The sequence below is a fragment of the Scyliorhinus torazame genome, chromosome 1, assembly GCF_047496885.1.
Source record: "Scyliorhinus torazame isolate Kashiwa2021f chromosome 1, sScyTor2.1, whole genome shotgun sequence".
Taxonomy (NCBI): Eukaryota; Metazoa; Chordata; class Chondrichthyes; order Carcharhiniformes; family Scyliorhinidae; genus Scyliorhinus; species Scyliorhinus torazame.
This window is the reverse complement of record NC_092707.1, coordinates 411,073,452-411,100,843: the sequence shown is the minus strand read 5'-3', so window position 1 is coordinate 411,100,843 and position 27,392 is coordinate 411,073,452. Positions and strand designations below refer to the sequence as shown.

At 49.6% G+C, this 27,392-nt stretch overlaps 1 protein-coding gene across 1 annotated transcript in view; it reads right to left on the bottom strand.

Moving 5' to 3' along the window:
- Positions 1-11,242: 11,242 nt before the first annotated feature.
- The window catches only part of LOC140423681 (uncharacterized), a 39,495-nt gene continuing 23,345 nt past the window's right edge, over positions 11,243-27,392 (bottom strand). The window contains exons 2-5 of the mRNA XM_072507806.1: positions 16,645-16,995; positions 15,105-15,449; positions 13,814-14,155; positions 11,243-11,671 (exon numbers count right to left, since the gene is read on the bottom strand). Coding sequence (XP_072363907.1) covers positions 13,974-14,155; positions 15,105-15,449; positions 16,645-16,995 — 878 coding nt within the window. The 3' untranslated portion in view covers positions 11,243-11,671; positions 13,814-13,973. The remainder of the gene's footprint in view (positions 11,672-13,813; positions 14,156-15,104; positions 15,450-16,644; positions 16,996-27,392) is intronic.

The following is a 27,392-nucleotide window of genomic DNA, read 5'->3' as shown; positions in this document are numbered from 1 at the left end:
TGCAAGTAAATCAATGCTCTATCCAGTTACAGCTGGACACAGGTGCTTCTGCCAATCTCCTTTCACAGGCAGATTTCAACCGCATCAAGAAGCCACCCAAGCTCCTTCCAGCAGTCTGCCAGCTCCTGGACTAGAACGGCAATGCCATCACAGCACTGGGATCCTGCCACCTGCTTGTCTCCAACAGGAGCATTCGCGCAAGGTTAAGGTTTAAAATCATCAAGCCAGACATGGCCTCCCTGCCCGACGCTTGTGCATGCAAGCAGCTAAACCTTGGCAGCGGGTCTACACAATGCCCTCCCCCAACGTGGATCTTCAAGCCGGCATTGACGACATCCTCGCTCAGTATCCGGATGTGTTTGACGGGATGGGCATTCTGCCATATTGGTACAAGATCTTGCTACGGCCTGATGCCACGCATGTGGTCCACGCACCACGCCGGGTCCCGGCTCCACTGAAGGAGCGTCTGAAGGCTCAGCTAAAGGATCTTCAGGACCAGGGCGGCATCTCCAAAGTTACAGAACCGACTGACTGAGTCAGCTCGATGGTATGTGTAAAAAAGCCTTCGGGGGAGCTGCGCATCTGCATTGATCCCAAAGATCTCAATCAGAATATAATGCGAGAACACGACCCCATCCCGGAGCGGGAGGACACTGACAAGTGAGATGCACACGCCCAGTTTTTCACAAAGTTAGATGCGTCACATGGATTCTGGCAAATCCAGCTGGCTGAGTCCAGCAGAAGGTGTCATAATATACACCAGTATATCATGGTGCAGACACACACTGATGGACACACAGTGGGACCAATCAACACACACAACACCGCAGCCAATCACCAGTGAGAGCACACGCACTATAAAGACAGGGACCATCAGTGTTCCCGCTCATTCGAGTTGCAGCTAGCTAGGAGGACAGAGCTCACAGCCTGCAACACAGACATGCACCAGGTGCTGAGTGCATCGACTGCTTAGGACAAGGCAAAGGTCTTTAGTTAAAGCTAGTATCGTATTAACCCACAGTCTAAGTATGTTTGAACATTTAATGATACAATGAAATAGTGTTGCACTATTTCAAGTGTTGGTGACCTGTATGTGAACCAGAACACCCAACACATCAGAAGGCTCTGCACCTTCAACACACCGTTTGGCAGGTACTGCTATAATCGTATGCTGTTAAGCATTGTCTCGGCCTCGGAGATCTTCCATAGAATCATTGAGCAGATGATGGAGGGCATTGAAGGGGTTCGTGTGTATGTGGACAACGTTATCATCTGGTCCACAACCCCCGACGAGCACATCTCTCGTCTCCAGCAGGTATTCCGCCGTGTCCATGCCAATGGCCTCAAGCTGAACAGGGCCAAGTGTTGCTTTGGCATGTCGACACTTAAGTTCTTAAGTGACCAGTTATCACCTCGCCAATGGCTGGGTAAAGCGCACTGCCCTAAATTCTTCAATGTGAAGAACGGCCTGACGGTGGTTGATGGTATCCTCCTCAAGCTGGACCGCATTGTCATTCCATTCAGTCTCCAGAGCTTGGTGATCCGGCAAATCCACGAGGGACATCTGGGTGTCGGAGTGCAGGCGCAGAGCCAGGCAAGCTGCTACTGGCCTGGGATTAGTCAGGACATCTCAATATGGTCCTCAACTGACCGACCTGTCAATGCTTCCAGACAGCACAGAGCAAGGAGACGCTTCAGCAGCACGGAATCGTGACCTCCCCGTGGTCCAAGGTGGGTATCGACCTCTTTCACGCCAATGGTCGTGATTATGTGTTAATCATTGATTAATTTTCCAACTACCCAGAAGCTCTCGGACCTCACATCCAAGACCGTCATCAAGGCCTGGAAGGAGACGTTCTCCAGGCATGGTATTCCACTCACTGTCATGAGTGACAACGGTTCTTACTTCAGCAGCCAAGAGTGGTCAAGATTTGCCCAGTTATATCAGTTTCATCACGTCACTTCCAGCCCACATTCCCCGCAGTCCAACGGGAAGGTTGAGAAAGGGGTGCACATAGTGAAGCAGCTCATCTGCAAGGCCGCGGATTCTGTTTCTGACATCACCCTTGCGCTGATTGCATACAGGGTAACCCCTCTGTCTACCAGCATGTCACCGGCTCAACTCCTGATGAACAGGGACCTGCGGACGACTCTTCCAGCCATCCACTTGCCTGACCTGGATCCCGGTGCTGCAGAAGGTGCAGAAACTCAGGGACCGGCAAAAGCAGGGCTCTGATGCTCATGCCACCGATTTGCCTGCGCTATCCCCGGCGGATGCTGTTCGGATCAAGCTACCTGATGGAGGCTGGTGAGTTCCAGCTGTTGTTGTTCGACAGGCGTATGTTGTGCATGTGGCTGATGGCTCTGTTGTGCGGCGAAACAGACGGGCACTGCGCACAGCTGCCCGCCCGCAACCACATTCTTCGTTGTTTCCATCTGTTATTGTGCCACCTCCTGATACCTCGAACCACGAGGCCACCAGTCAGGCTTCAATCCCGCCTATCAAGGTGCCGTAGTCCCCACCACCACCTCTCCAGCGGTCGACGAGGATCAGACGCAAGTCCCAGAGACTGGACTTATGAACATTTGTTTTGTTTGCTCTGTCCTGTTTTCGCACATAGGCCACCTGTTTTCACATTTACAATGGCAGATGGGATCATATGTATGTAAATAAGTTAGTTTTTCGGCCTACACATGTAAATACTTTCATATATGCTATAGAAAAACATTTCAACAGGGGAGATGTCACGATATGCAGACATGCACAGAATGAGATACAGACAGGCAGCTAATGAACACAGAAAACAGGACATAACCAATCAGCAGGCAGAATTCTTGGGGATGGTTTCCCACTATAAAAGGCACGAGGCACTCACACTCCGCCTCTTTCCACTGGGGACACCTACAGAGTGAGTCAGGTGTATATATCCCATAACACCTGCAGCATGTGGCTAAGAGCTAGTCTGGTTCAATCAGACAGGGTAATCACACAAAGGTTAGCAGAGAGTCGAACTCACAGAGAACTGAACTAACTGTTAGACAGACTCAATAAATCAAATTGAACTAACTTCAAGGTCTGGAGTATATTTCAGTGCATCCAGTTGCAGCCCGTGTTATCTCCGTATGCTTCACACGACAGACTTGGAGGCCAATCAGCTGCTCTTCGAGCTCGAGAAGCCACCCAGACATTTTCCTGCAGCCTCCCAGAGAACAATCATTTCCACACCAGGGCTGACATCACCTGTCAGTTCAAGCTGATATTAAACTAAAAGGCAGAGACAATAAAAAATGTGAAAAGGAAAGAGATACAGAGAGAGTGAGAGAGAATAGTGAGGAAAGGAATGCAGGAAAAGACTGTGAAGAATGATCGATGAGAAGGAAATGGCAGGTTTGTTCACTGAGAATGTTGCAGTCCTTCAGGAAAACAAATTGGATTTGATACGGGTAAAGGCAGTGACTGTGGAGTAAGTGTTGGGATTTAAGATCGATAAATCTCAAGGACCTGATGGTTTCCATGTCAAGTTATCAAAAGAACAGGTGAGAAAATTGTAAACGTGTTCCTCAGAAGTTTCCAAAGCTCGGGAGACCCAGGGGTAGTATTTGCACTGGAGAGTAACAAATGTCACTCTGGGTGGCACGGTGGCACAGTGGTTAGCACTGCTGCCTCACAGTGCCAGGGACACGGGTTCGATTCCGACCTCGGTGACTGTATGGAGTTTGCACGTTCTCCCCGTGTCTGCATGGGTTTCCTCCGGGTGCTCCGGTTTCCTCCCACAGTCCAAAGATGTGCAGGTTAGGTGCATTGGCCATGATCACGGCACGGGCTTACGGGGGAGTGGGCCAAAGGAAACAATTGGAATTGTTCAAACTCTCCTCATTTCCTCTGTTCAGGAGGTTCTTCTTTCACAATCCGTATTCCCCGGATCTGCTCCAAAGCTCAGCTTCTCAGTGATTGCCGGGAAATGTAACTGTGAAGCAATTCTTTAGCAAGAGGAAGTTGTGAAACTGAAGCAAGGAGGATATTGTGAATTCCGGCATAACCACAATATACAACCTGGCCAGCACTCAATTTCCTCTCCCGAGCTCAGGTAGCAGTTGGTCGGGTCGATATCAGAGGGTGTTGGGTGTGGGGCTGGGGGTGCCAGAGAGCAGAGTTGACCATTTCACACTACGATATGTGTTAGTTACTAACCCTGCGCTCCCCACCTCTCCCAGGGGTTAAATACATTTTACATTGGTACCGCTCACAAAGTCAGGAATTGACATTGAGTCATGATGTAAATGGCGAAGTTTCCCGGGCGACAGGTCTGTCTGATCGGTTTCAGCCTTCCAGAGATGTTCCCGGTAACAGCTACATTCTGACAGTCAGAGATGTGAAGCTCGGTGACTCCACTCTCTATATCTGTGGGATTTGGGGAACAATCTTTGGAAATGGAACCCGGCTGAATGTAACCAGTGAGTAATGTCTATCTTATATTGATTTTATTCCATATTGACCATATTAGAGGAATATGATGGAACCTTGGCAGCCTCGGAGGCTGTGACCCAGAGGGAGGAACAATCTGGGAAGAAGCCTGAAGTCTGTGAAGTAAAAATGTACAATTTAAACACACACACAGACGTAAAGCGACAGCGTGAGTGTAAAGGTGTGACATCAAAGTTTCACCCCTGAAATCTCTCAGCGCTCCAGGGGGTGTTGTCCGGGATTTTCCCGTTCAGATTCCTGGTGGGGATTCGGGATGGATTTTGACAGAACTGAAAGTGTGAATTTCTGTCCTCTCTCTCTCTCTCTCTCTGCCTTTCCCCAGCTGATTGGAATTAAACTTTACCGTGCGGGCAGTGTGTGCACTCTGCTGGTCTATGGGCAGGGAAGCTGCTGATGTGGCACCGATAGGTGGGCTACAGAACCTCTGGTCAAACAGGGAAGCTCTTCCATAATGTCCTCCCTGGATGGTTACATCCTGGCCAGCCTCTCTGCCGCTGCCATTGCAAACCCTCTTGTTGACCAGCGTCACATCCCCGCCTCCTGCTCCTGAGGTTACGGGAATATTGGGTGTCTGAGATCCAGACGTGTTCCAGTGGCCAAACTGTGTCTAGAGGGAAGGCCGTGATTGTCACTGTCTACAGAGGCTGCTGCGTCTCCTGAGCATTCATTCCCAGCATTTTCTGAAATCCTCATTGTCAAAATCTGCAGCACTTTGCTTGCGGTTTATTGTAACAAGTTAGTGCGGATAATACACAATATCCAGGCATCAATACACAGGAACTGGACACAATATTCCAAGTGTGGTCTAACCAAGGTTTTATAAAGTTGCAGCAAAACCTTGCGGCTCTTAAACTCAATCCCCCTGTTAATGAAAGCCAACACACCAGACGCCTTCTTCACAACCCTATTAACCTGGGTGGCAACTTTGAGGGAGCTCTGTACGTGGACCCCAAGATCCCTCTCTTCCTCCACGCTTCCAAGAATCCTGCCTTTAACCCTGTATTCAGCATTCAAATTTGACCTTCCAAAATGAATCACTCCACATTTATCTAGGTTGAACTCCATCTCAGCCCAGCTCTGCATCCTGTCAATGTCCTGTTGTAACCTGCAACCACCCTCAACACTATCTACAACTCCCCCAACCTTCGTGTTGTCGGCAAACTTACTAACCCACCCTTCCACTTCCTCATCCAAGTCATTTATAGAAACCACAAAGAGGTGAGGTCCCAGTACATATCCCAACACTTAGCCTCAGGATCAGAGAATCCCGCCCCCTATCTCTCAGAATCCTGAAGCAAAAATACTGAAGCAAAATATTTATTCAGGGCCTCCGCTATTTCGTCTGACTCCAGGCACAAGTAATAATAATAATAGCTTATTGTCACAAGTAGGCTTCAGTGAAGTTACTGTGAAAAGCCCCTAGTCGCCATATTCCGGTGCCTGTTCAGGGAGGCCGGTATGGGAATTAAACCCGCGTTGCTGACATTGTTCTGCATTACAAGCCAGCAGTTTAGCCACGCTGCTAAACAGCCTCTGCTTCCTCCACTATCCCTGTTCGGCCCTAATCTCACTTTGATCATCCTCTTATTTCTCCGAGTCATGTCCTTGCTTGCTCAACCTCACGTAAGTTTCCTTCTTCCTCTTGACTAGAAGCTCCACTTCTCTTGTCATCCAAGGCTCCTTCACCTTTTCCATTCCTTCCTCATCTCAGTGGGACAAAACTATTCAGCACTCGCAGCAAGTGCTCCTTAAACAACCCCCACATTACTGTTGTGCATTTCCCAAGAACTGTTCCCACTTTATGCTCCTCAGTTCCTGCCTAATAGCAGTATAATTTCCCCTCCCCCAATTAAATACTTTCCCATTCTGTCTGTCCCTATCCCTCTCCATGTCTGGGGTAAAGGTCAAGGAGTTGTGGTCACTGTCACCGAAATGCTCTCCCACCGAGACATCTGACACCTGGCCTGGTTGTCAAATGTTGGGGTCTGGTCCGGACCCAACAAATGTTGGTGTTTGCTCCGGGATCCTAACAAATGTTGGGGTTTGCTCCGGGATCCTAATAAATGTTGGGGTCTGCTCCGGGATCCTGACGCTGTATGGATTTGAACAGGTGGATTTGAGATGGTTTATGGGTTGAGATTAGATGAAGAGTCAGCAGTCGGGGGGCAGATATGTCTGGATGGTTTCTCTGAAGAGAGGATTGATGACAATGGTTTTGAATATTTGAGGAAAGCCCCCAGTGTGTGACCCGAGATTAAACAATGACAAAGTGTCACGAGAGGTAAGAAATAGAAATTAACGGGGGAGGGGGGCATTTAGGAAATATGGAGAGAGGGATTGGGAGGGAGAATGGGACAATTCTGCAGTGATAGGGATCAGGGAGGAGGAATAGGGAAGTTGGGAATGGTGGGGGGAGTGGCAGAGACAGCTGAACATGTGACCTTAAACAAATAAATCTTTAGCTTTTTCAGATCAGAGCGTTTGATAATTTCTTTACTTTGTCCCCAAGGTAACATCAGCGGATACATTTCTCCTTGAAACATTTGCAGATATTTGCAACCTTCAGACTGGTTATAACTTGTTGATATTTTTCTCTTAAAGGTGCAAATGCTCCAGTCCTTATCCAGTCTCCGCGTCTGGAACGTGTCACAGAGGGTCAGACTGCACGGTTACAGTGCAACATGCGGAACGCCGCAGTGACACACACCGATGTTCACTGGAACTGGGAGCTGCCAGGGAAAGATATGGAGAGGGTTCTAACACATGGGGCGAAATTCTCCCCCAACGGCGGGATGTCCGCCGACTGGCGCCAAAGACGGCGCCAATCAGACGGGCATCGCGCCGGCCCAATGGTGCGGAATGCTCCGCATCATTGGGGGCCGAGCCCCAACATTGAGGGGCTAGGCCGGCGCCGGAGGGATTTCCGCCCCGCCAGCTGGCGGAAATGGCGTTTGTTGCCCCGCCAGCTGGAGCGGAAATGCGGCGCATGCGCGGGAGCGTCAGCGGCCGCGGTCAGTTTCTTGGCGCATGCGCAATGGGGAGAGTCTCTTCCACCTCCGCCATGGTGGAGACCGTGGCGGAGGCGGAAGGGAAAGAGTGCCCCCACGGCACAGGCCCACCCGCGGATCGGTGGGCCCCGATCGCGGGCCAGGCCACCGTGGGGGCACCCCCCCCCCCCGGGGTCAGATCGCCCCGCGCCCCCCCCCCCCAGGACCCCGGAGCCCGCCCACGCCGCCTGGTCCCGCCGGTAAACACCAGTTTTGATTTACGCCGGCTGGACAGGCAATTTCTGGGCGGGACTTCGGCCGGAGAATTGAACGGGGGGTCCCGCCAACCGGCGCGGCCTGATTCCCGCCCCCGCCCAATCTCCGGTACCGGAGACCTCGGCGGGGGCTGGGGCGGGATTCACGGCGGCCAACGGCCATTCTCCGACACGGCGGGGGGTCGGAGAATGTCGCCCATGATATAAAAAACACACAACGGAGTCCAGGTTTCACTGGGCGTTTCCATCCTTCCCGAGACACGTCCAATAAAACCTTCATCCTGACAATAAGCAACGTGCAGCCCAGTGACACTGCCGTCTATTACTGCTCCGTGTGGGGAGATATCAGTGGGAATGGATCACAGCTGAGTGTACCCAGTAAGTGCATTCACAATGACATCACTACATAGAGGGGAATCCTGTAACCAAACATTCCCAGTGAAGAGGACAATGGGCTGGGGAATTGCCATTGTGATGTTCTAACCCAATATTCCATGGGACTGTGACTCCTCCCTGGGAGCACGGCATTGTCAAATCTTTCTCCTGCACACATATCAGCTCTGAATAGAGGTGGTAACCCCAAAACGTTATTTCTGTTACTCAGCAAAGTTGTGAAGACTGGTTTTATGAAGTGAAATGATTGGAAATAAACACCCACATAGCAGCCAATTAAATGTGGAGTTAGAAACACAGGATTGGGAAATGGGACTGCTGTTTGCCTGGCTGAAATATCCATTATTCCCAGAACTCCAGAGGTACGCCCACTCCTCTGCTTCTGTCCTCTGAAGCGGCCCAATTTTAATAACTCCACCACTGGGGACTTTGCCTCAATGGATGAGGATGAAGTTTACAATTCCCTCCCTACACCCCTCTACATCTTGACCTATCTCTCCGTTTTAAGATGCTGTGTATTACCTACGCTTGTTGACCAAGGTTATGGTCACCGGGAGAATATCTCCTTGTGTGGTGCAGTGTCAGACATTTTTTGATCAAGCTCTCACTGAAGCTCTTTGTGTTGTTTACCATGTCAAAGGCGCTACGTAAATGAAAGTCATTGTTTTAATTGTTAGGCTGTTCGATATCACAGAGGCCTTCTGTCGTGCTTCTCCAAAGTACATCTCCCTCCCTCCTCTCAACCCATTTAACTGCAAACATTCCAATTCTACACAGAATCACAATAAAATCATTGTGAAAATAACTGGGAAAAGTGGGGCCAGAGAGATGTCTCTTTGTGGATACAGAAATGGCAGAAAATGGATTTTATGCTGCAAGATTGAATTTTCTGTGCCTGCGTGACCTCACAATATTGTTCGTGGACCATTTTGCAGGTTAAGAGTGTCTTGGGTCCTGAACCCACCCACACACATCCATTGATGATGGGGTCACCAAAACAAGGCCCATAGGAAAAAAATAATTCCTGTCTCCCAGTGTTTTTGAAATCGGTTTGGTCGGTGTTTGATAGACTTCTAAAACCCAGCAAGTAAGACAGCTTGAGAACCTGGAGGGAAACCTGACGAGGAGCCAGGGACGTTCTGACAGGTAAGTGTCAAATGGTTTGATGGCTTCAAGTGGTCTTGCTCGGTGCTGAATTGCAGGGTAGATGTGTTTTTACTGAAGTGATTGAAAATGGGAGTCTGATTTGCAAAGGGAAGCTTACCATTACCTTGAACAACATTTTATAAGTATTGAGATGCTTTAGAGTACTTTGACCATTTGGAAAAATGCTAGACTGCAATCAAAACTGAAGAAAATGCTGTTTTTGATCCCAGGCGCCATGATATACAGTTATTTAAATGTCCAGAGCCCTTTTGAATTGAAAAGAAAAACCTTCAGGTTTCCTTTGGATTGTCCTGATTTTTGTTAATGTCCATTTTAAAGACGTGGTTCCTGAGGAAGCCCCTTATGGATACTGGAGTGTGTGGCTACATATGAGAATATAGGTAGAGATATAGGGATATAAATTATATAAATGACATGGAGGGGGCAGGTAGGGTGTGGAAGGTGACCAGGGGGTTGATGGGGTCAGGATGAGATGGTATAAAATCATTCTTGGAGAGCTGGCCTGATATCCCAGTGAACTGACACTGGCTTTCTAACCAACCGGCATCACCAGCTGCCCTGGGCCTCAGGAAACCTGGACCTTACCAACAGCACCTCCACAAGGTGAAATTCTGTATCTCTGGGCAGAGGTGAGGGGCTCAGGTTTCCAAAGGCAGGAATTGGCCTGGATCACGTTGTCCATCCCAACATGAAAACCCAGTCGGTGGTGTCAGGAAACTCAAACCCACCCTCCGATGCATCACATGAGAGAAAGTAACATCCTCACAGACCAACTGAACTCAGCCGAGTGAGTCCAACTTTCTCATAATCTGCAGCCGTGTTCTGACCATCAGCTGCTCCCGGGGCAGCTGGGAAATGAATTATAAAATCGCACCAACATCAGCCACAATATTCATCACATTTATCAGCGGACAACAACATTTCTGTCCTCACCAATTACTTTCCTTTTATAATGGGGTGGGGGACGCACTGACACAGCGATGAGTCATTGCTGAGGCCCAGGCTCATTCTCTGTTGATAAGGTTTCAAATTCCACCATGGCTTCCGGTGAGATTTAAATTCAAGTTTTTAATTAATACAGACTCTGGAATATAAAGCTATTCTCCTCAATGGTGACCTTGAAACCATCTGTGACTGTTGTAAAATCCATCTGATTCTCTGATGTCCTTTAGGGAAGGAAGTCTGCCGTCCTTACCTGGTCTGGCCGACATGTGACTGCAGTGTGGTGAATGTAGGAATTTCAGACATGTTGTACTGTGGGTATTTGGTGCAATAAGGGTTAAAATCCGGAGTTAGTGTGTGTGACTGCTGCAGTCATGTTTTTATAAATCCTGGTTTTGGATCCATGGGTGCAATTAAAGCATAGTTAAAAGCTTGGGCTAATGGAGTTTTGTTTGGATTAAGGGGTTTCCCTGTGGAGTTAATTAAGATTTTAGCTTGGTAAAATAATGTCATTTCTGGGAGTAGCAAAGATATCAGGCATTTTGCGGAGCAGCAGAGTTCAGTTGAGTTTCAGATGGAGATGTGAGCAGGCAGCAAGCATCTCAGTTCAGTTCAAAGATTTATGCCTGTGACTAGATGAGCACTTTCTTTCCAAGCAGTTCAGATGAGTGTAATCAGAAGGTGAGCTAAAACAAGCTGAAGTATCTTCTGAAGAAATACAGCCAGACTTTCTGCACGGTTCTGACAGGGTTCAGATCTTGTCTTCAAATGATCGCTCTTCTTCAAAGAACATCTCTGTGAAGCAGGTATTCTTGAGGGCTAACTGTATTTAACAGTGGATTGAGAGTTGAGATGGGATTTTTAATTGTTTGAGTGGGAACAAAGATAGCAGTTAAGGGTTACTGTATTCACCGTATTGATTAGCATTGTTTACGTGGCGATTGTCAGCTATTTCCTGGTGTGATGTAAAATATAATTTCATACTCTGTAAGTAATCAAGTTTGTTTAATACACCATATCCCTATTTTTCCCCAAATCACTCCTGGAGTGAGGTGTCATTTCATCACAGTTTTACCAAATTAAGATCAAATATTGGGGTTCCTGTCCCGTATTTCATCCACTGTTTTTGTCTGGCCAGGATTGCAACATCAGATCCTCAACAATGGGGTTGACTGTTAATTGCTCGCAAGGGAAATTAGGGATTGGCAATAAATGCTGCTCTTGCCAACAATGCCCACATACCATAAACAAACAAAACAAACTACACACAATAACCGAGATAAACGGAATTATTCTGTCAAAATTACGGGATTGTTATTTCCGAAGCAGTATGAATCCGATGAGCAAACTAATTCCAGCAAATCCCGTAAGAGTTCCCAGAATGATCCAGACAAGCTTCATCTTCTCAGCGTCAGCCGGGTCTGTGAAAGGAAATCACATGTTTACGGTTAAAGGACGGGGAAAGGATTTGATTCTCGTCAGTCGGTGACATTTGAAATGGTAAAGTAGAGAAATGACAGCAGGTGGAATTCAGACTGAGCAGATATTTCTATCTGCTGGACACCTGGAATAACAATGTCAGTTTAAACTCAGATCAATTTGAATTATTGATAATGCGGCAGGCCAATCTTATATTACACACTGACCACTTGCTGGCCATTCTGGCTGACTTGGTAACAGTGCAGCAAAGTTCCACAGATGGAAAGAAAACCACCAACAGATCCCCAGTGAGTTCCGTTCTGTATCCTCCTCCGTCCACACCAACATTACACTGTAGGGGAGTGACTTTTGGATAGGTGGTGTGTATTGTGTGACCGACACCACTAATGTGAACAGGCGATCCGTATAAACAAGATGAATTTGTTTTTAAACATGGAGGAGTTGAGTTGAGGAAAGGCTGAGCAATGGGGACTGAGATGAAGGTAAAGTTCTCTATATTGGAAGAGGAAATGTCAATGACACATCAGTTAGCAAGATGGAGTTTGTCTAAAAGATTGTGATTGCAAAATTAACAAGGAAGAGTGTAGAGAGTTTTAGATTAATGGAACACCCTCCAAAGAGAATTAACCCATTCAAAAAAGTGATTTAAATGTGTGAGTGGGATTGGGACTAAAGTTCAGAGTAATTGTGTTGATTCAGGTCATTGCCAATGTTGGCTGTGATGGGCAGCGTGCCAGGCTGAAAGGGAGCTAATGGGATGGGTTTTGTTTAGTTTATTCCCTCGAGTTACTGACTGGGGTGAACTCTCCTGCTCTTCTTAAGCTACTGTCATGTGGCCTCCTGCATCTCCCAGAGAGAGCGGACCAGGGCTTGGTTTAAAGTCTCGTCTGATCATCCTCTGATAGAATTGTTCCGAATTCTCAATCATTTTGCTGAAGCAAATTGAGACAAACTATTCCGACTTGTGGTATTCATTCTTCAGCACGCCAAAGATGATATTATCAGGCCATTATCACATTGTTATTTAGGGAGCTTGCTGTGCACAAATTGGCCAATACATTTCCTACATTTAAATAGGGCCCAAGCTTTACAAAGGGTTTAATTGGTTGTAAAGCACTTTGGGACAACTGGAGATGTCAGTAAAGGTCCGTATGCCCTGGATTTTATGGATGGTGAGAGTTCCTTGCTCATCATTCGGAGAGTCGGCGGGGACGACTCGACAGCATTGCTGCCATTTCCTGCTCAAATGAACTCCGGTCCGCATTTGGAAAGAAGTCCCAGTACCTCCATGCACAGCGCTACAGTGGCTGTAAGAGGTACTGCAGCACTGTGCCTGAGACAATGTTCCAGGAACTGCATTGATGGTAAGTAGCAGTGTTCCCAGAAAGGGGCAGTCCAGTGGCAATTTTGGAGTTTTTAAATTTAAACCTCCAAGATTTATTGAGAAGAAAAGAAAATTTAACCACACACAATTACAATTACACAGTTAAAATTGATTTCACAATATTTTCCCCCAAAATACTCCCTAATTGATCAGACTCATAAATACAATTCTTCCAGGCAGTACTCCATAATATATGTTTAAATATCAACATCCAGTTAATATTAACCAAGGCACAACTGCTGTAACTTGACGAAAAGTATCCCACATGATCTCTCAAACCACGTTGCACTCAAATGTGAAAATCAAAGACCTTCAGAAACTGCTTTTCACAGTCCAATACATTTCCAGACTGCCTGGATGGTTGATTGAAACATCACCTACTCCCAGCCCAGAGCTGTTTCCAAGGGATCTTTCCCCAACAGCCAATCCCCAACCAGTTCAACAGCTCTCCTCACATGTCCTTTTCCCTTTCATCTTCAATTCCAGTGTGTTCACTCTGTATGGACATTGTGGGCAATTCCCTTTGTCAGAGCAGAGCAGCAGGAGTAGGCCATTCAGCCCCTCGAGCCCTCTGTGTTATTCAACTGGGCTATGGCTGAGTGTTGACCTCAGTACCATTTTCCCTCACTATCCCCATAACCCTCAATATCATTGGCACCTAGAAATCCATCAATCAGTATGTCCTGCATAAGATTATGTGCTCGAGTCTGTGAAGTTGGATAATGTAACTTGTCCTTACTTATTACAGTGAGCTGGGTTCCATTCCAATCGATATCTCCCCTCACTTCACAATAGTAGATGGCAGCGTCACTGGGCTGAATGTTGCTGATTGTCAGAATGAAGCTGTTACTGGACATGTTTCGAGAAGACTGGAAATGCTCGGAGAAGCCAGGACCCCATCATGTGTTGTTCAGTATCTCATCTGTTAAAATCCACTCGATGTAAGCTGGTTGTTGTCGGTACCAATGAACATCAGCGTATGTCACAGCGGCGTTATACAGGGTGCACTGTAACCATGCACTCTGACCCTGTCTGATAGGTTCTGGGGCAGGAGACTGGATAACCACTGGGGCATCTGCACCTTTGGAGAAACAATATTCATAACTTAAAAGAGTATCTGGATTTACAAAGTAGCTCTGGTAGTTAACCATAGAATCGTTGGTGCTTCACGGCGCTGAGGTCCCAGGTGCGATCCCAGCTTTGGGTCACTGTCTGTGTGGAGTTTGTACATTCTCCCCGTGTCTGCGTGGGTTTCACCCCCACAACCCAAAGATGTGCAGGGTAGGTGGATTGGCTACGCCAAATTGGCCCTTAATTGGAAAAAATGAATTGGGTACTTGAAATTGTAAAAAAAAAACCAGAATCACTGCAGTGGAGAAAGAGGCCATTCAGCCCATCCAGTCTGCACAAACCCTCTGGAAGAGCACCCTGCCTCGGACACTCCCCCACCATCCAAACAAAATCCTTAAATTGGCACCAATACCCATTTGAAGACTGCATTCCACCACCAGCATCAGGAGGGGGACTCCCCATTTGGATAAAAACTAACCCACTTCGTGTTTCTAATGGTGACCTGGGGGAGTTCCTCATTGTCAAGTACTGGTTGCCATGACATCAGGAAGGGGGAGGGGGGCCTGTGAAGAGCTACCACCCTGTCCAGGTTGCTAACCCCTCTTCCCACAATCTCAACCTATGACCCCAAACCCTCCCACAATCACCTTTGGTCCGAGTCCCTCAGCCTGAGCTTGTTGTGGGCCACTGGTTTGACTGGTGTTTGCGATGTGCAGCTGCCTGTCTCAGGCACCATGGCCATGTGGAAGGCCCACCGCTGTCTATGTATGTGCCTGATCCTTCACAAAGGAAGCAACATGGGCCTCGCCCTGGATCTCAGGCCAGTGAGTGAGAGACCCCATCACCTGTAGCAAGAAGCGGGCTTTGTGTCCAAAAAAGTGTGAACATTTGAGACTTCTGAGAACCACAAGACAGAACATGTGGTGAAGATTAATGAGAATCATGGAAACTGTACTTACTGGTTACATTCAGCTGTGATCCATCCCCACTGATATCTCCCCACACTGAGCAGTAATAGACGGCAGTGTCACTGGGCTGCACGTTGCTGATTGTCAGGATGAAGCTGTTGGAGTCCATGTGTCTGGAAGGCAGGAAACGCTCAGAGAAACCCGAATCCCGGTCTACATAAATCTTTGCATCAAGTGCTAAAATCCTCTCCCTCTCTTTCCCTGGCAGCTCCCGGTACCAATAAACGTTTGTGTATCTCACTGCGGCGTTCTGCATGGAGCTGTGGAACCGTGCAGTCTGACCCTCTGGGACACGTTCCACACTCGGAGACTGGATAAGGACTGGAGGTTTCTCACCTTTCAGAGAAAAATATCAACAATTTATAAACAGGTGCTGAGGTTGCAGTCTGGGCTGATTCTCCGCTTCCCCAGCTGCGTGTTTCTCGGTGGCGCGCTGTTCCCAGGCAGCGCGATTCTGCCTTCCCGCTTGTCAGTGGGATTTCCCATTGAAGTCACGCCACAGGGAAAGCCCCGGGCGAGGGGGCGCTGCCGGCGGCAATCGCAACGGCCAGAGAATTGCAGCCTTTCTTTCTGCTTTTAGTAGAAGTGCCACCCTCCGATCAGAGACTCCGGGGTCCTCGATCACAGGGTCAGACCCATTATTGACCTGTCAATCCCTTCATGCTCACATAATCCAATGGAGCTTCCCAAAAAGAAATGATGTGGGGGTGTGGCTGCCTCTCCAGCCACCCGCTGAGTTCCCATCACCTCCACAAGATTCCACCCATTGTCCCGGCCGCACTGAAGCCGCCAGTTAATGTGTTCCTCACTCACATTCAAAGTGTGGGGCAACTATTTTGTGGCCCTTGTCCTATTAGCTGAAGGAGTTGCTCAATTCAAGAACAAACCTTTGTTTCTTTAGTCCACATTCCAGCAATTCTCATTGATGATTGGAAAGTGAGCATTGAGCTGCTCAATAGTTTAATAAATCATTGTCGATGCCACCAATCTGTGTGGATAGGACTGCAGGGAACAAAGCTCAGGAAGAATTCCCACCTTCGGGAGGGGAGGGCAAAGACAACAAGCAGGAAAATCTCACACACTTGATGGCCCACACGCTGTGATTCTAAAAGAGATCGCTGCAGATTTAGAGAATGCACTCGTTACAAATTTCCCAAATTCCTTCACGGGGACATCGGCCGGTATTCTGCGCTCTAGGCCGCTGAGATCGGGAAACCCGCTGGGATTGGCGCCGGGCGACAGACCCGTTCCCATTCTCTACCCGCCTCCACCCTCCCCCCCCCCCGTGCTGTGCTAACCCCCCCTGCAACCTGAAACCTTCTTCCTCACTATTAACCACCAGCTCAATCTTTGTGTCTTTCACAAACTTACTGATCCTCCCTCCACATTCTCATCTGTATCAAACTTCAGCAACATCGCTCTCTTTTCATCAAGATTCAAGTTCTGGGCGGTCAAGTCACTGTTTTTAAACTCAGTCTTTGTGCAATAACATTATTTGGAATAAAAGTAATAAAGCATAGACATTACTCACTGGTTACATTCAGCCGGGTTCCATTCCCAAAGATTTTCCCCCAAATCCCACAGATATAGAGAGTGGAGTCACCGGGCTTCACATCTCTGACTGTCAGAATGTAGCTGTTACCGGGAACATCTCTGGAAGGCTGAAACCGATCAGACAGACCTGTCGCCCGGGAAACTTCGCCACTTACATCATGACTCAATGTCAATTCCTGACTTTGTGAGCGGTACCAATGTAAAGTGTATTTATCCACAGTGTGCCCTACATGCTTGCTCTGTAAGTCACACAGAAACGTCACTGTTTCACCCTCAGGCACTTTCACAACTTGAGGAGATTGGATAAGAACCGTCCCTGTCACATGACCTGTGAACAGAAAATAACTGAAGATCAGAACAAATAAGAAAATACAAAATAGAAGCTGAAACACAAGTTATTATAAAATCCCGTGTAGATCAGGAATTAATATTGTGCATTGTCATCAGTAACTTGTAGCCCAGTTGCTTTATCCACACCCTGAACTTCACTGTCTCACATCGCACTGTACTGACCAATAATGTCAGCCCAGCATTTTGTGCTCAAAGCCTCGCGTCTCAAGTGGGATTTGAACTGAGCCAAGATGGACACAGTGGGGAGGATTTGAGGGATAGAACGATGTCCTGGAGGTGGGTCAGATTGACCAAATGTGTGCTGGTGTTGTGAATGGCTGCTTGCAGGCCTTAGAGCCAGGAACAGAATGTATTCAGCCAGGAGCAGTGCAGTTTCCTCTGTTAAGCGTGGTCCAAGTTTAAATTATTGATATGAATGGTAAACAAGAGTCATCCCAGCACAGAACATTGAAGAGCTCCAATTCCCGTCTTCTCTCATTCATTTGTTTATTACCTTATCAAAGGAAATCTAAATATATCACATCTACAAGTTTACCTATGTCTACTCTCTTAGTTAGCTCTTCAAAGAATTCTGGTCAGTGGCATGGTAACACAGAGGTTAGCACTACTGCCTCACAGCACCAGGGACGCAGGTTCAATTTTGGCCTCGGGTGACTGTCTGTATGGAGTTTGCATCATCTCCCCGTGTCTGTGTGGGTTTCCTCCGGGTGCTCTGGTTTCCTCCCACAGTATAAAGATATACAGGTTAGATAGATTGGACATGGAAAATTGCCCCTTAGTGTTCTGTAACGGGGATAGGGTGGGGGCCTGACCCTCTGTCATGTGCTCTTTCAGAGGGTCGGTGCAGGCTGGATGGGCTGAATGGCCTCCTTCTGCACTGTGGGGATTCTCTGAGTCTATGAATTGATTTGGTCAAGAATGACACGTCCATTTCAAGTCCATGTTAACTATTCATTCTTCTATTTGTTTTTTAGAGTCTAGATTTTTTTAGTAGGAATTCCATTATGTTTCATACAACTTATGTGATACCAAATTGTCTATAATTCCCAGGACATGTTATATTTCCTTTCTTAAGTGCAACATTTCTCTTAATTTTATTTTAATTGAGATTTCTAATCACATTGTTGGATGTCATTTCCTGTCTGACTTCACTCTCTTTCCTGGCTTCTTGTGGTTTTGCATCAAGGATCCTATCAGAAGCTGAGAAAGATAAAATCCAAAAGTCTATGAAAATTGATAAAATAATCATCTCCCATTGGGCACAATGGGTAAACTGATCTCCTGACCCAACGATCGTCCAACAATCAAACTGGATCTCGAGAATTTCTGACCCCTTTGAGTTCCCAATCCCCCCTGCAGCCTGCGGCAACGTTACTGGATTCAGGAGCCTCAACGCAAGGGGCAGGGTTCTGACCCTCTGGTGGCCAGAACATTCCAAGGTGGCTTTCTGAGATTGTCAACTCTGCTGAGGCACCGAGTGGGACCTCTTCACATCCCCCTCAACATCACCACAGGATTCCCATTGGCAAGCTCGGATCACTCACACTAATTAGATCAGGAAACATGCTCACAAAATTCATGACTGAAGCATAGAGGCAGAAAAATGCCTGGAGTTGTGTCAGAGTCACTTCAGCCTTCAGCATCTGTACATTAAACATCCTCCTCAGTGTGCTGACCCCCTCAGCAATCCCTACACCTCCCATTCCCATTCACACAGACAGCAGTAAATAGGGGCACACATTTGGGGGAAAGGCTTCAAGGGGGTGACTGTTCCTATGAGACGGATCAGGCTCCTCACGGACATGAAAGGGGTCTGAAGGATTTTGGGATGATAATTCAGGAGCAGTTTATGAATGGTGGATTTGAGGAAGAAATCCTCTGGCAAATTAATTCCCTCCATTTAACATTCCAGGACGGAAAATAATCCAATGAAAATCATCGTGCAAATCAGGAGAAATGGGAATTAAAGAATCAACGAGGTTTTGTTAATTTTAAAATTAAATTTAGAGTACCCAAGGAGCAATTTGGAATGGACAATCCATCTACCCTGCACATCTTTGAGTTGTGGGGGTGAAACCCACACAGACACGGGGAGAATGAGCAAACTCCACACAGACAGTGACCCGGGGCCGGGTTTTAACCCAGGTCCTCAGCTCCCAAGGCAGCAGTGCTAACCACTGTGCCACCTTGCCGCCCAACGATGTTTTGAACATGAAGAGTGAGACAATTGTGTCTGTGGATTGCCGGCTGCTCGAGTTTCAGAGTGGGATCACTGAGCTGGGGGCTCAGTGTTGTCTCTGACGCTGTATTTTCCCATTGAACCATGAGAACCCCAAACTATCCCAACTCTTATACAGGAAAATCTGACTAAAAATACACATCACCCCCAATAACCAGAAAATCAACTCAAAAACATAACGATGTGCAAGCAGCCCCAGGTTACTTACCCACCGCCATACAGAGGGTGAGAGTCAGAGCAGAGAGAGCTGGGCAAAACATTCCAAACAAAGTCCTTTTGCAAACACACAATTCTTGTTTCTTTCACATACTCTTCTATTAGATTTTGCTGTGAAAGATTCCAGAATGTCTCAATATTACTTCCTTTTTTTACTTCTAGAGGTGTGACAGCACGGTGACATTGTGGTTATGACTGCTGCCACACAGCGCCAGTCACCAGGGTTAGCAATGCTGCCTCACAGTGCCAGGGACCCGGGTCAGCTGCTGTCTCACAGTGCCATGGACCCAGGTCAGCACGGCTGTCTCATAGTGCCAAGGACCCGGGTCAGCACAGGTGTCTCATAGTGCCAGGGACCCGGGTCAGCACAGCTGTCTCACAGCGCCAGGGACACAAGTTCAATTCCAGTCTTGGGTGACTGTGTGGAATTTGTACATTCTCCCCGTGTCTGCGTGGGTTTCCTCCGGGTGCTCCGGTTTCATTCCACAGAGAAAAGATGCACAGGTTAGGTGGATTGGTCATGCTGAATTGTCCCTTAGTGTCCAAGGCTATGCAGGTTAGGTGGATTGGTCATGCTAAATTGCCCGTACTATTCAAAAGCTTACATGGTGACATGGGGATAGAAGTTGGGTGGCACGGTAGCACAGCGGTTAGCACTGTTGCTTCACAGCTCCAGGGTCCCAGGTTCGATTCCCGGCTTGGGCCACTGTCTGTGCGGAGTCTGCACGTTCTCCCCGTGTCTGCGTGGGTTTCCTCCGGGTGCTCCGGTTTCCTCCCACAAGCCGCGAAAGACGTGTTGTTGGTGAATTGGACATTCTGAATTCTCCCTCTGTGTACCCGGACAGGCGCCGGAATGTGGCGACTAGTGTTAACGTAAGCCTACTTGGGACAATAAAGATTATTAAAAAACAAAATTAAGTGTGGAGGAGTGGGCCTTGGTGGGGGGCTCGTTCACAGGGTCAGTATAGACTCAATGGGCCCAATGGCCTCCTCCTGCACTGTCGGGAATGTTTCTGTGCTTCTCTGATTCATTCCCATGGAACAGATTGGGTTACTGAGGGATATTAAAGTGGTTTTGGGGATGATAATTCAGGAGCCCCAGCAGCAGACTTCAGCAAGGTTCACCCTGCGTCTCCACAGATACTCGGAGAGCTCGCCAGTACTGACCAGTGGAAATGGCTCCATTTTATTCTATAGACAATGGTCTCCATCCCCTCACTCTGATGATGTTTTTTTAAAATAAATTTAGAGAACCCAATTCATTTTTTCCAATTAAGGGCCAATTTGGCGTGGCCAATCCACCTACCCTGCACATCTTTGGGTTGTGGGGGTGAAACCCACGCAAACACGGGGAGAATGTGCAAACTCCACACGGACAGTGATCCAGAGCCAAGGTCAAACCTGGGACCTCGGCAACGTGCTAACTGCTGCGCCACCGTGCTGCCCTCCTGATTCCAGGGATGGCAGGACTGACGTATGAGGAGAGATTGATTAGGTTAGGATTGTTTTCGCTGGAGTTCAGACGAATGAGGGGGGATCTCATAGAGACTTATAAAATTCTATTTATCTAATTCTAGTCGCCGTAAATGCCATCTTATTGATCGAGATCGGAACTCCTCTGAACCTTGAATGAAAATTTGAATGGAACCTCTGCCCCTCCCACCCTTTCCTCAGTCTCGTCTGATCCCTAATTGGCAAATATGTCTCCTGCAAGAAGACTAATTCTGCGCGGAGAGTCCGCAAATGAGTAAACACCCGAGACCTTTTAACCCGACCATTACCCCCTCACCTTCCCTTTCTGTGGTCCACCTTGAACTTGAACACAAGGAAGTGCGTGACAATGAGCTACCTGTGAACCACTGACCCGAGAATACAGGAAGAAAGAATAGAATTGTACATTTGCAAAAGGACTTTGTTTGGAATGTTTTGCTCAGCTCTCTCAGCTCTGACTCTCACCCTCTGTATGGCGGTGGGTAAGTAACCTGGGGCTGCTTGCACATTGTTATGTTTTTTAGTTGATTTTCTGGATATTGGGGGTGATGTGTATTTTTAGTCAGATTTTCCTGTTTAAGAGTTGGGATAGTTTGGGGTTCTCATGGTTCAATGGGAAAATACAGTGTCAGAGACAACACTGATCCCCCAGCTCAGTGATCCCACTCTGAAACTCGAGCGGGCGGCAATCCACAGACACAATTGTCTCAGTCTTCATGTTCAAAACATCACATTGTCCCGGTTCAGTGACGAGGAACAGTTATTGAAAAGAGTTATTGGAAGACTGATGCCACCTGTGGGATCACTCCCCACAGTGAGGTCAACACCATCAGGGTGAGGGACAGCACGGTATCACAGTGGGTTAGCACTGTTGCCTGACGGCGCCAAGGACCCGGGTTCGATCCCGACTCTGGGTCACTGTCCGTGTGGAGTTTGTACATTCTCCCTGTGTTTGTGTGGGTTTTAAAAGTTTATTTGAAAAAAACTCCCTGGAATCAGTCTGGTAAACCTTTACTGCTCACCCTCGAGAGCAAGAACATCCTTCCTCAGAAAAGGAGGCCAAAACTACACACAACATTTAATAAATGTTTCATTAAAGTTTTCCAATGAACGTTTTACATAACAAAAATAGGAATACAGATAGTAATAAACAATAACAAGAAACATATCCCAAAGTTTACAGTGAAACTACTGACACAACAGAATTAAAAAAAAACAGAACAAGGTGGGTTTTGTCTCCATGCCCAACTCACATTGTATCAACACTACCCCCACCTGAACCCCCCGCCCCTCCCCCCCAGGATGCTGCTGCTGCTGACACTTACGGCTCCCCTCGAAAGTCAAGGAAAGGTTGCCACCGCCGGGAGAACCCCATCAAGGACCCTCTCAAGGTGAACTTTATTCGCTCCACGCTGAGGAACCCCGCCATATCGCTAACCCAGGTCTCCACACCCGGGGGATTTGAGTCCCTCCACATTAGCAAGATCCGTCACCGGGCTACCAGGGAGGCAAAGGCCAGTACCTCGGCCTCTTTCGCTTCCTGCACTCCCGGATCCTCCGACACCCCAAATATCGCTACTGTTGGACTCGCCTTCACCCGAGTGTTCCAAATCCTGGACATCACCCTCGCAAACCCCTGCCAGAGTTCTTTAAGTGCCGGGCATGCCCAAAACATATGGGCATGTTTCACCGGACTCCCTGCACATCTCGAGCAACTGTCCTCCACCCCAAAAAACTTACTCATTCTTCCCGCCGTTATATGCGCCCGATGCACCACCTTGAACTGGATTAATCCGAGCCTGGTACATGATGAGGAGGAGTTCACCATGCTCAGCGCGCCGGCCCATAGACCCTCATCCAGCTCCTCACACAGCTCCTCCTCCCACTTGCCCTTCAAATCCTCCTCTGAGGCTTCCTCCACCTCCTGCAGCTCCTGATATATGTCCGACACCTTCCCCTCCCCTACCCAGCTGCCAGACACCACCCTGTCCTGGATCCTACGAGGGGGTAGCAGCGGAAATGTCCCCACCTGTTTTCTAAGAAAGTCTTGAACCTGGAGGTACCTGAACGCATTCCCCGGGGGCAGGCCGAACTTCTCCTCCAGCACCTGCATGCTAGGGAAAGTCCCGTCTATAAACAGGTCTCCCATCCTCCTAATACCTGCCCTATACCAGCCTTGGTATCCCCCATCCAACCCACCCAGAGCAAATCTGTGGTTATTCCATATCGGGGTCCACACCGAGGCCCCCTCCTCTCCTGTGTGTCTCCTCCACTGCTCCCAGATCCTCATTGCTGCTGTCACCACCGGACTAGTGGTGTATCGCGCCGGCGAGAACGGCAGCGGAGCCGTAACAAGTGCCCCTAGACTGGTGCCTCTACACGACACCACCTCCAACCGCCCCCACGCCGCCCCCTCCTCCATCATCCATTTCCTGATCATGGCCACATTGGCCGCCCAGTAATAACTGCAGAAGTTCGGCAGAGCCAGTCCACCCACCCCCCGCCCCGGCTACGCTCCAGGAATACACTTGTGACTCGCGGGGTTTTATTCACCCACACAAATCCCGTCACAATCCTATTCATCCGCTTAAAGAAGGACTTGGGGATGAAAATGGGGAAGCACTGAAATACGAAGAGGAACCTGGGGAGAACCGTCATCTTCACAGTCTGCACCCATCTCGCCAAGGAAAGTGGGAGCATATCCCACCTTGTAAACTCTCCCTCCATCTGCTCCACTAGCCGGGTTAAGTTGAGACTGTGCAGGGCATCCCAGTTCCTGGCCACTTGTATCCCCAAGGACCGAAAGCTCCTCTCCACTAACCTGAGCGGGAGCTCCCTCAGTCTCTCCTCCTGGCCCCTACCATGGACCACGAACAGCTCACTCTTCCCCACGTTCAACTTACACCCCGAGAACCTCCCGAAGTCCCCCAGGATCCGCATGACATCCCCCATCCCCTCTAACGGGTCCGAAATATACAACAGCAGGTCATCCACGTAGAGGGAGACCCGGTGCTCCTCCCCTCCACGGACCAGCACCCTCCAAACCCCCGAAGTCCTGAGCGCGATGGCCAATGGCTCAATTGCCGGGGCAAACAGCAATGGGGACAGGGGACACCCCTGTCTCGTCCCCCGGTGCAGACTGAAATATTCCGACCTTAGCCGGGTTGTGGACACACTCGCTGCAAGGGCCTGATACAGCAGCTTGACACACCCTATAAATCCCTCCCCAAATCCAAACCTGCCTAGCGCCTCCCACAGATACTCCCACTCAACCCTGTCAAAGGCCTTCACCGCGTCCATCGCAGCCACCACCTCCACCCCCCCCACCCCCCCAAGCCATCATGATAATATTCAGGAACCTCCTCACATTCGCGTTCAGCTGCCTGCCCTTAACAAACCCCGTCTGGTCCTCCCCAATCACTCCCGGGACACAGTCCTCTATTCTGGTGGGCAGAATTTTTGCCAACAGCTTGGCATCCACGTTCAGGAGCGATCTCGGCCTGTAGGACCCACACTGAAGCGGATCCTTCTGCTTCTTCAGGATAAGCGAGATCAATGCCTGCGACATTGTCGGAGGGAGGATCCCTTTCTCCTTTGCCTCATTGAAGGTTCTCACCAAGAGCGGGCTCAACAGCTCCGAGAACTTCTTATAAAATTCTACGGGGAAGCTGTCCGGGCCCGGGGCCTTGCCCGTCTGCCTGCCTGCCGGCCCCCTGACTACCTCCTCCTACCCAATCTGGGCCCCCAGTCCCTGCACTCGCTCTGCTTCCACCCTTGGGAACCTCAACCGGTCCATGAACCGTCTCATCCCTTCCCCCTCCCCGGGGGGGGGGGGGTGGGGGGGGGGGGGGGGTCCGACTTGTATAACCTTCCATAGAACTCCCTGAAGACTTCATTGACCCTCTCTGGGCTCAGCACCATGTTGCCTTCCCTATCCCGCACTCCCGCAATCTCTCTGGCCGCCTCCCTCCTGCGCAGCTGGTGCGCCAGCATCCTACTCGCCTTCTTCCCATACTCATAAACTGCCCCCTTCGCTTTCCTCAGCTCCGCCTCCGCCTTCCCCGTGGACAGCAAGTCAAACTCCGCCTGTAATTTCCGGCGCACGTTCAACAGCCCCCCTCTGGGGCCTCCGCGTACCTCCTATCTACCCTGAGTATCTCTCCCACCAGTCTCTCCCTCTCCGCCCTCTCCTTCTTCTCTCTGTGGGACCTAATGGAGATTAACTCTCCCCTACTGACCGCCTTCGGAGCCTACCAAACCACTGCCACCGTCACCTCTCCTGTGTCATTCGTTCCCACATAATTCTCAACACTCCTCCTTATCCGCCCGCACACCTCTTCGTCCGCCAGCAGCCCCACATCCAGTCGCCAGAGAGGGCGCTGACCGCGTTCCACCCCAGTCGCAGGTCCACCCAGTGCGGGGCATGGTCCGAGACTGCAATGGCCGATCTTTCTACCCCCTCCACCCTCGGGATTAACTCAACACAAAGAAGTCTATTCGCGAATACACTTTATGGACATGGGAGAAAAAGGAAAACTGCTTCATCCTTGGCCGTGTAAACCTCCAGGGGTCCACTCCCCCCATCTGGCCCATGAACTCCCACAAGGCCCTGGCCTCCTCCGGCCTCTTTCCTGTTCTGGATTTGGAACGATCCAAGCCCAGATCCAAGACCGTATTAAAGTCCCCTCCCATAATCAGTTGACTTATCTCCAAGTCCGGGATCCTACCCAGTACACGCGTCATAAAGTCCGCATTGACCCAGTTCCGGGCATATATATTCACTAACACCACCCGAGCCCCCTGCAGCTTGCCACTCACCAATATATACCTGCCCCCCTTGTCCGCCACGATACTCCCCGTCTCAACCGCCACTCATTTACTGACCAAAATAGCCACTCCACTGGTCTTTGAGTCTAACACCGAGTGAAACACCTGTCCAACCCATCCTTTCCTTAGCCTCGTCTGGTCCGCGAGCTTTAAGTGCGTCTCTTGCAACATGGCCACGTCTACCTTCAACCCCTTCAAATACGAGAACACGCGGGACCGCATGACTGGCCCATTCAGGCCCCTCACGTTCCATGTGATCAGCCTGCTTGGGGGGGGGGCGGGGGGGGGGGGGGGGGTAACCATCCCCCCATCCCGCCGACTAGCCATCTCCCTTTTTCGGCCAACCGCGTGCCCCGGCCTCCCTCCTCCAGCTCTCCCCCCGGCCGACTCTCCATCCATACGCCTCACCTGGCTCCCCTTCAGTCAGCAAAGCAGCACCCCTCCCCCTTCCCCCCCCAAACCCCCCTCCCCCCCCCCAAACGCCCCCCCCCCCGGCCAAGCATCCGCTTAGCTCTGGTTTCCCCCCCATTTTGCTTCCGTGAGTCAGCTCACCCATGCTGACCCCGGCCGCTCCCGCCTCTATATATCCACCCTTAACTTGTTGCCCCCTTCGGGCCACCCTATCAGGGTAGAGGGGCAAGCGCCATCTGGGACCTCCCCGTGCCCCGGACAGCCCGTCCCGGGCGATTCCCACCCCCTAGCACCGAACACCTGTAAAACAAAACACCTGGAAAACAAGCAAAACAAACAACAAACCCCAACCAAACTAGGGCAGACGTGCCCATAAACTTATGCTTTACCCGCAGTCCTCCCCTCGGTCCCACCCCACCCGCACATTTCACCCCCATACAACAGTCCCTTAGTTCAGGTCCGGCTTCTCCTGCCTGATGAACGACCACGTCTCGTCTGGGGTATCAAAATAGTGTTGCCTGTCCTGGTATGTTACCCACAGTCTCGCCGGGTGCAGGAGCCCAAACCTCACCCCTTTAGCGTGAAGGACCGCCTTTGCCCGGTTAAACCCTGCACGCCTCCTCGCCAGCTCATCTCCCAGGTCCTGGGAAATTCGGATCTCGCCACTCTCCCACTTCCTGCTCCGCTCTTTCTTCGCCCAACGCAGGGCTCGCTCCCGGTCTGCCAAGCGCTGAAACCGTATCACCATCGCCCTCGGTGGCTCGTTTACCGTCGGCTTTCCAGCGAGAACCCTGTGCGCCCCATCCAGCTCCAAGGGCCGTGGGAAGGCCCCCGCGCCCATCAGCGTCCCCAATATTGTGGCCACGTACGTGTTCGCGTCCTCCCCCTCCGCTCCTTCAGGAAGGCCCAGGATCCGCAGATTGTGGCACCGAGATCTGCACTCAAGGCCATCCAGCCTCTCCTGCCATCTGTTATGGAGCGCCTCGTGCGCCTCCACTTTCACCGCCAGGCCCAGGATCTCGTCCTCGTTCTCCGCCACCTTCCTCCTCACCTCCTTGATCTCCTTTTCTTGCGCCTTCTGGATCACCACAATTCTCTCCATGGAGGCCAGCATCTCCCTTTTCAGCTCCATGAAGCAGTTTTTCAGGAGCTCCTGCTGTTGTCTGGCCCACTGGGCCCACACCTCCCGA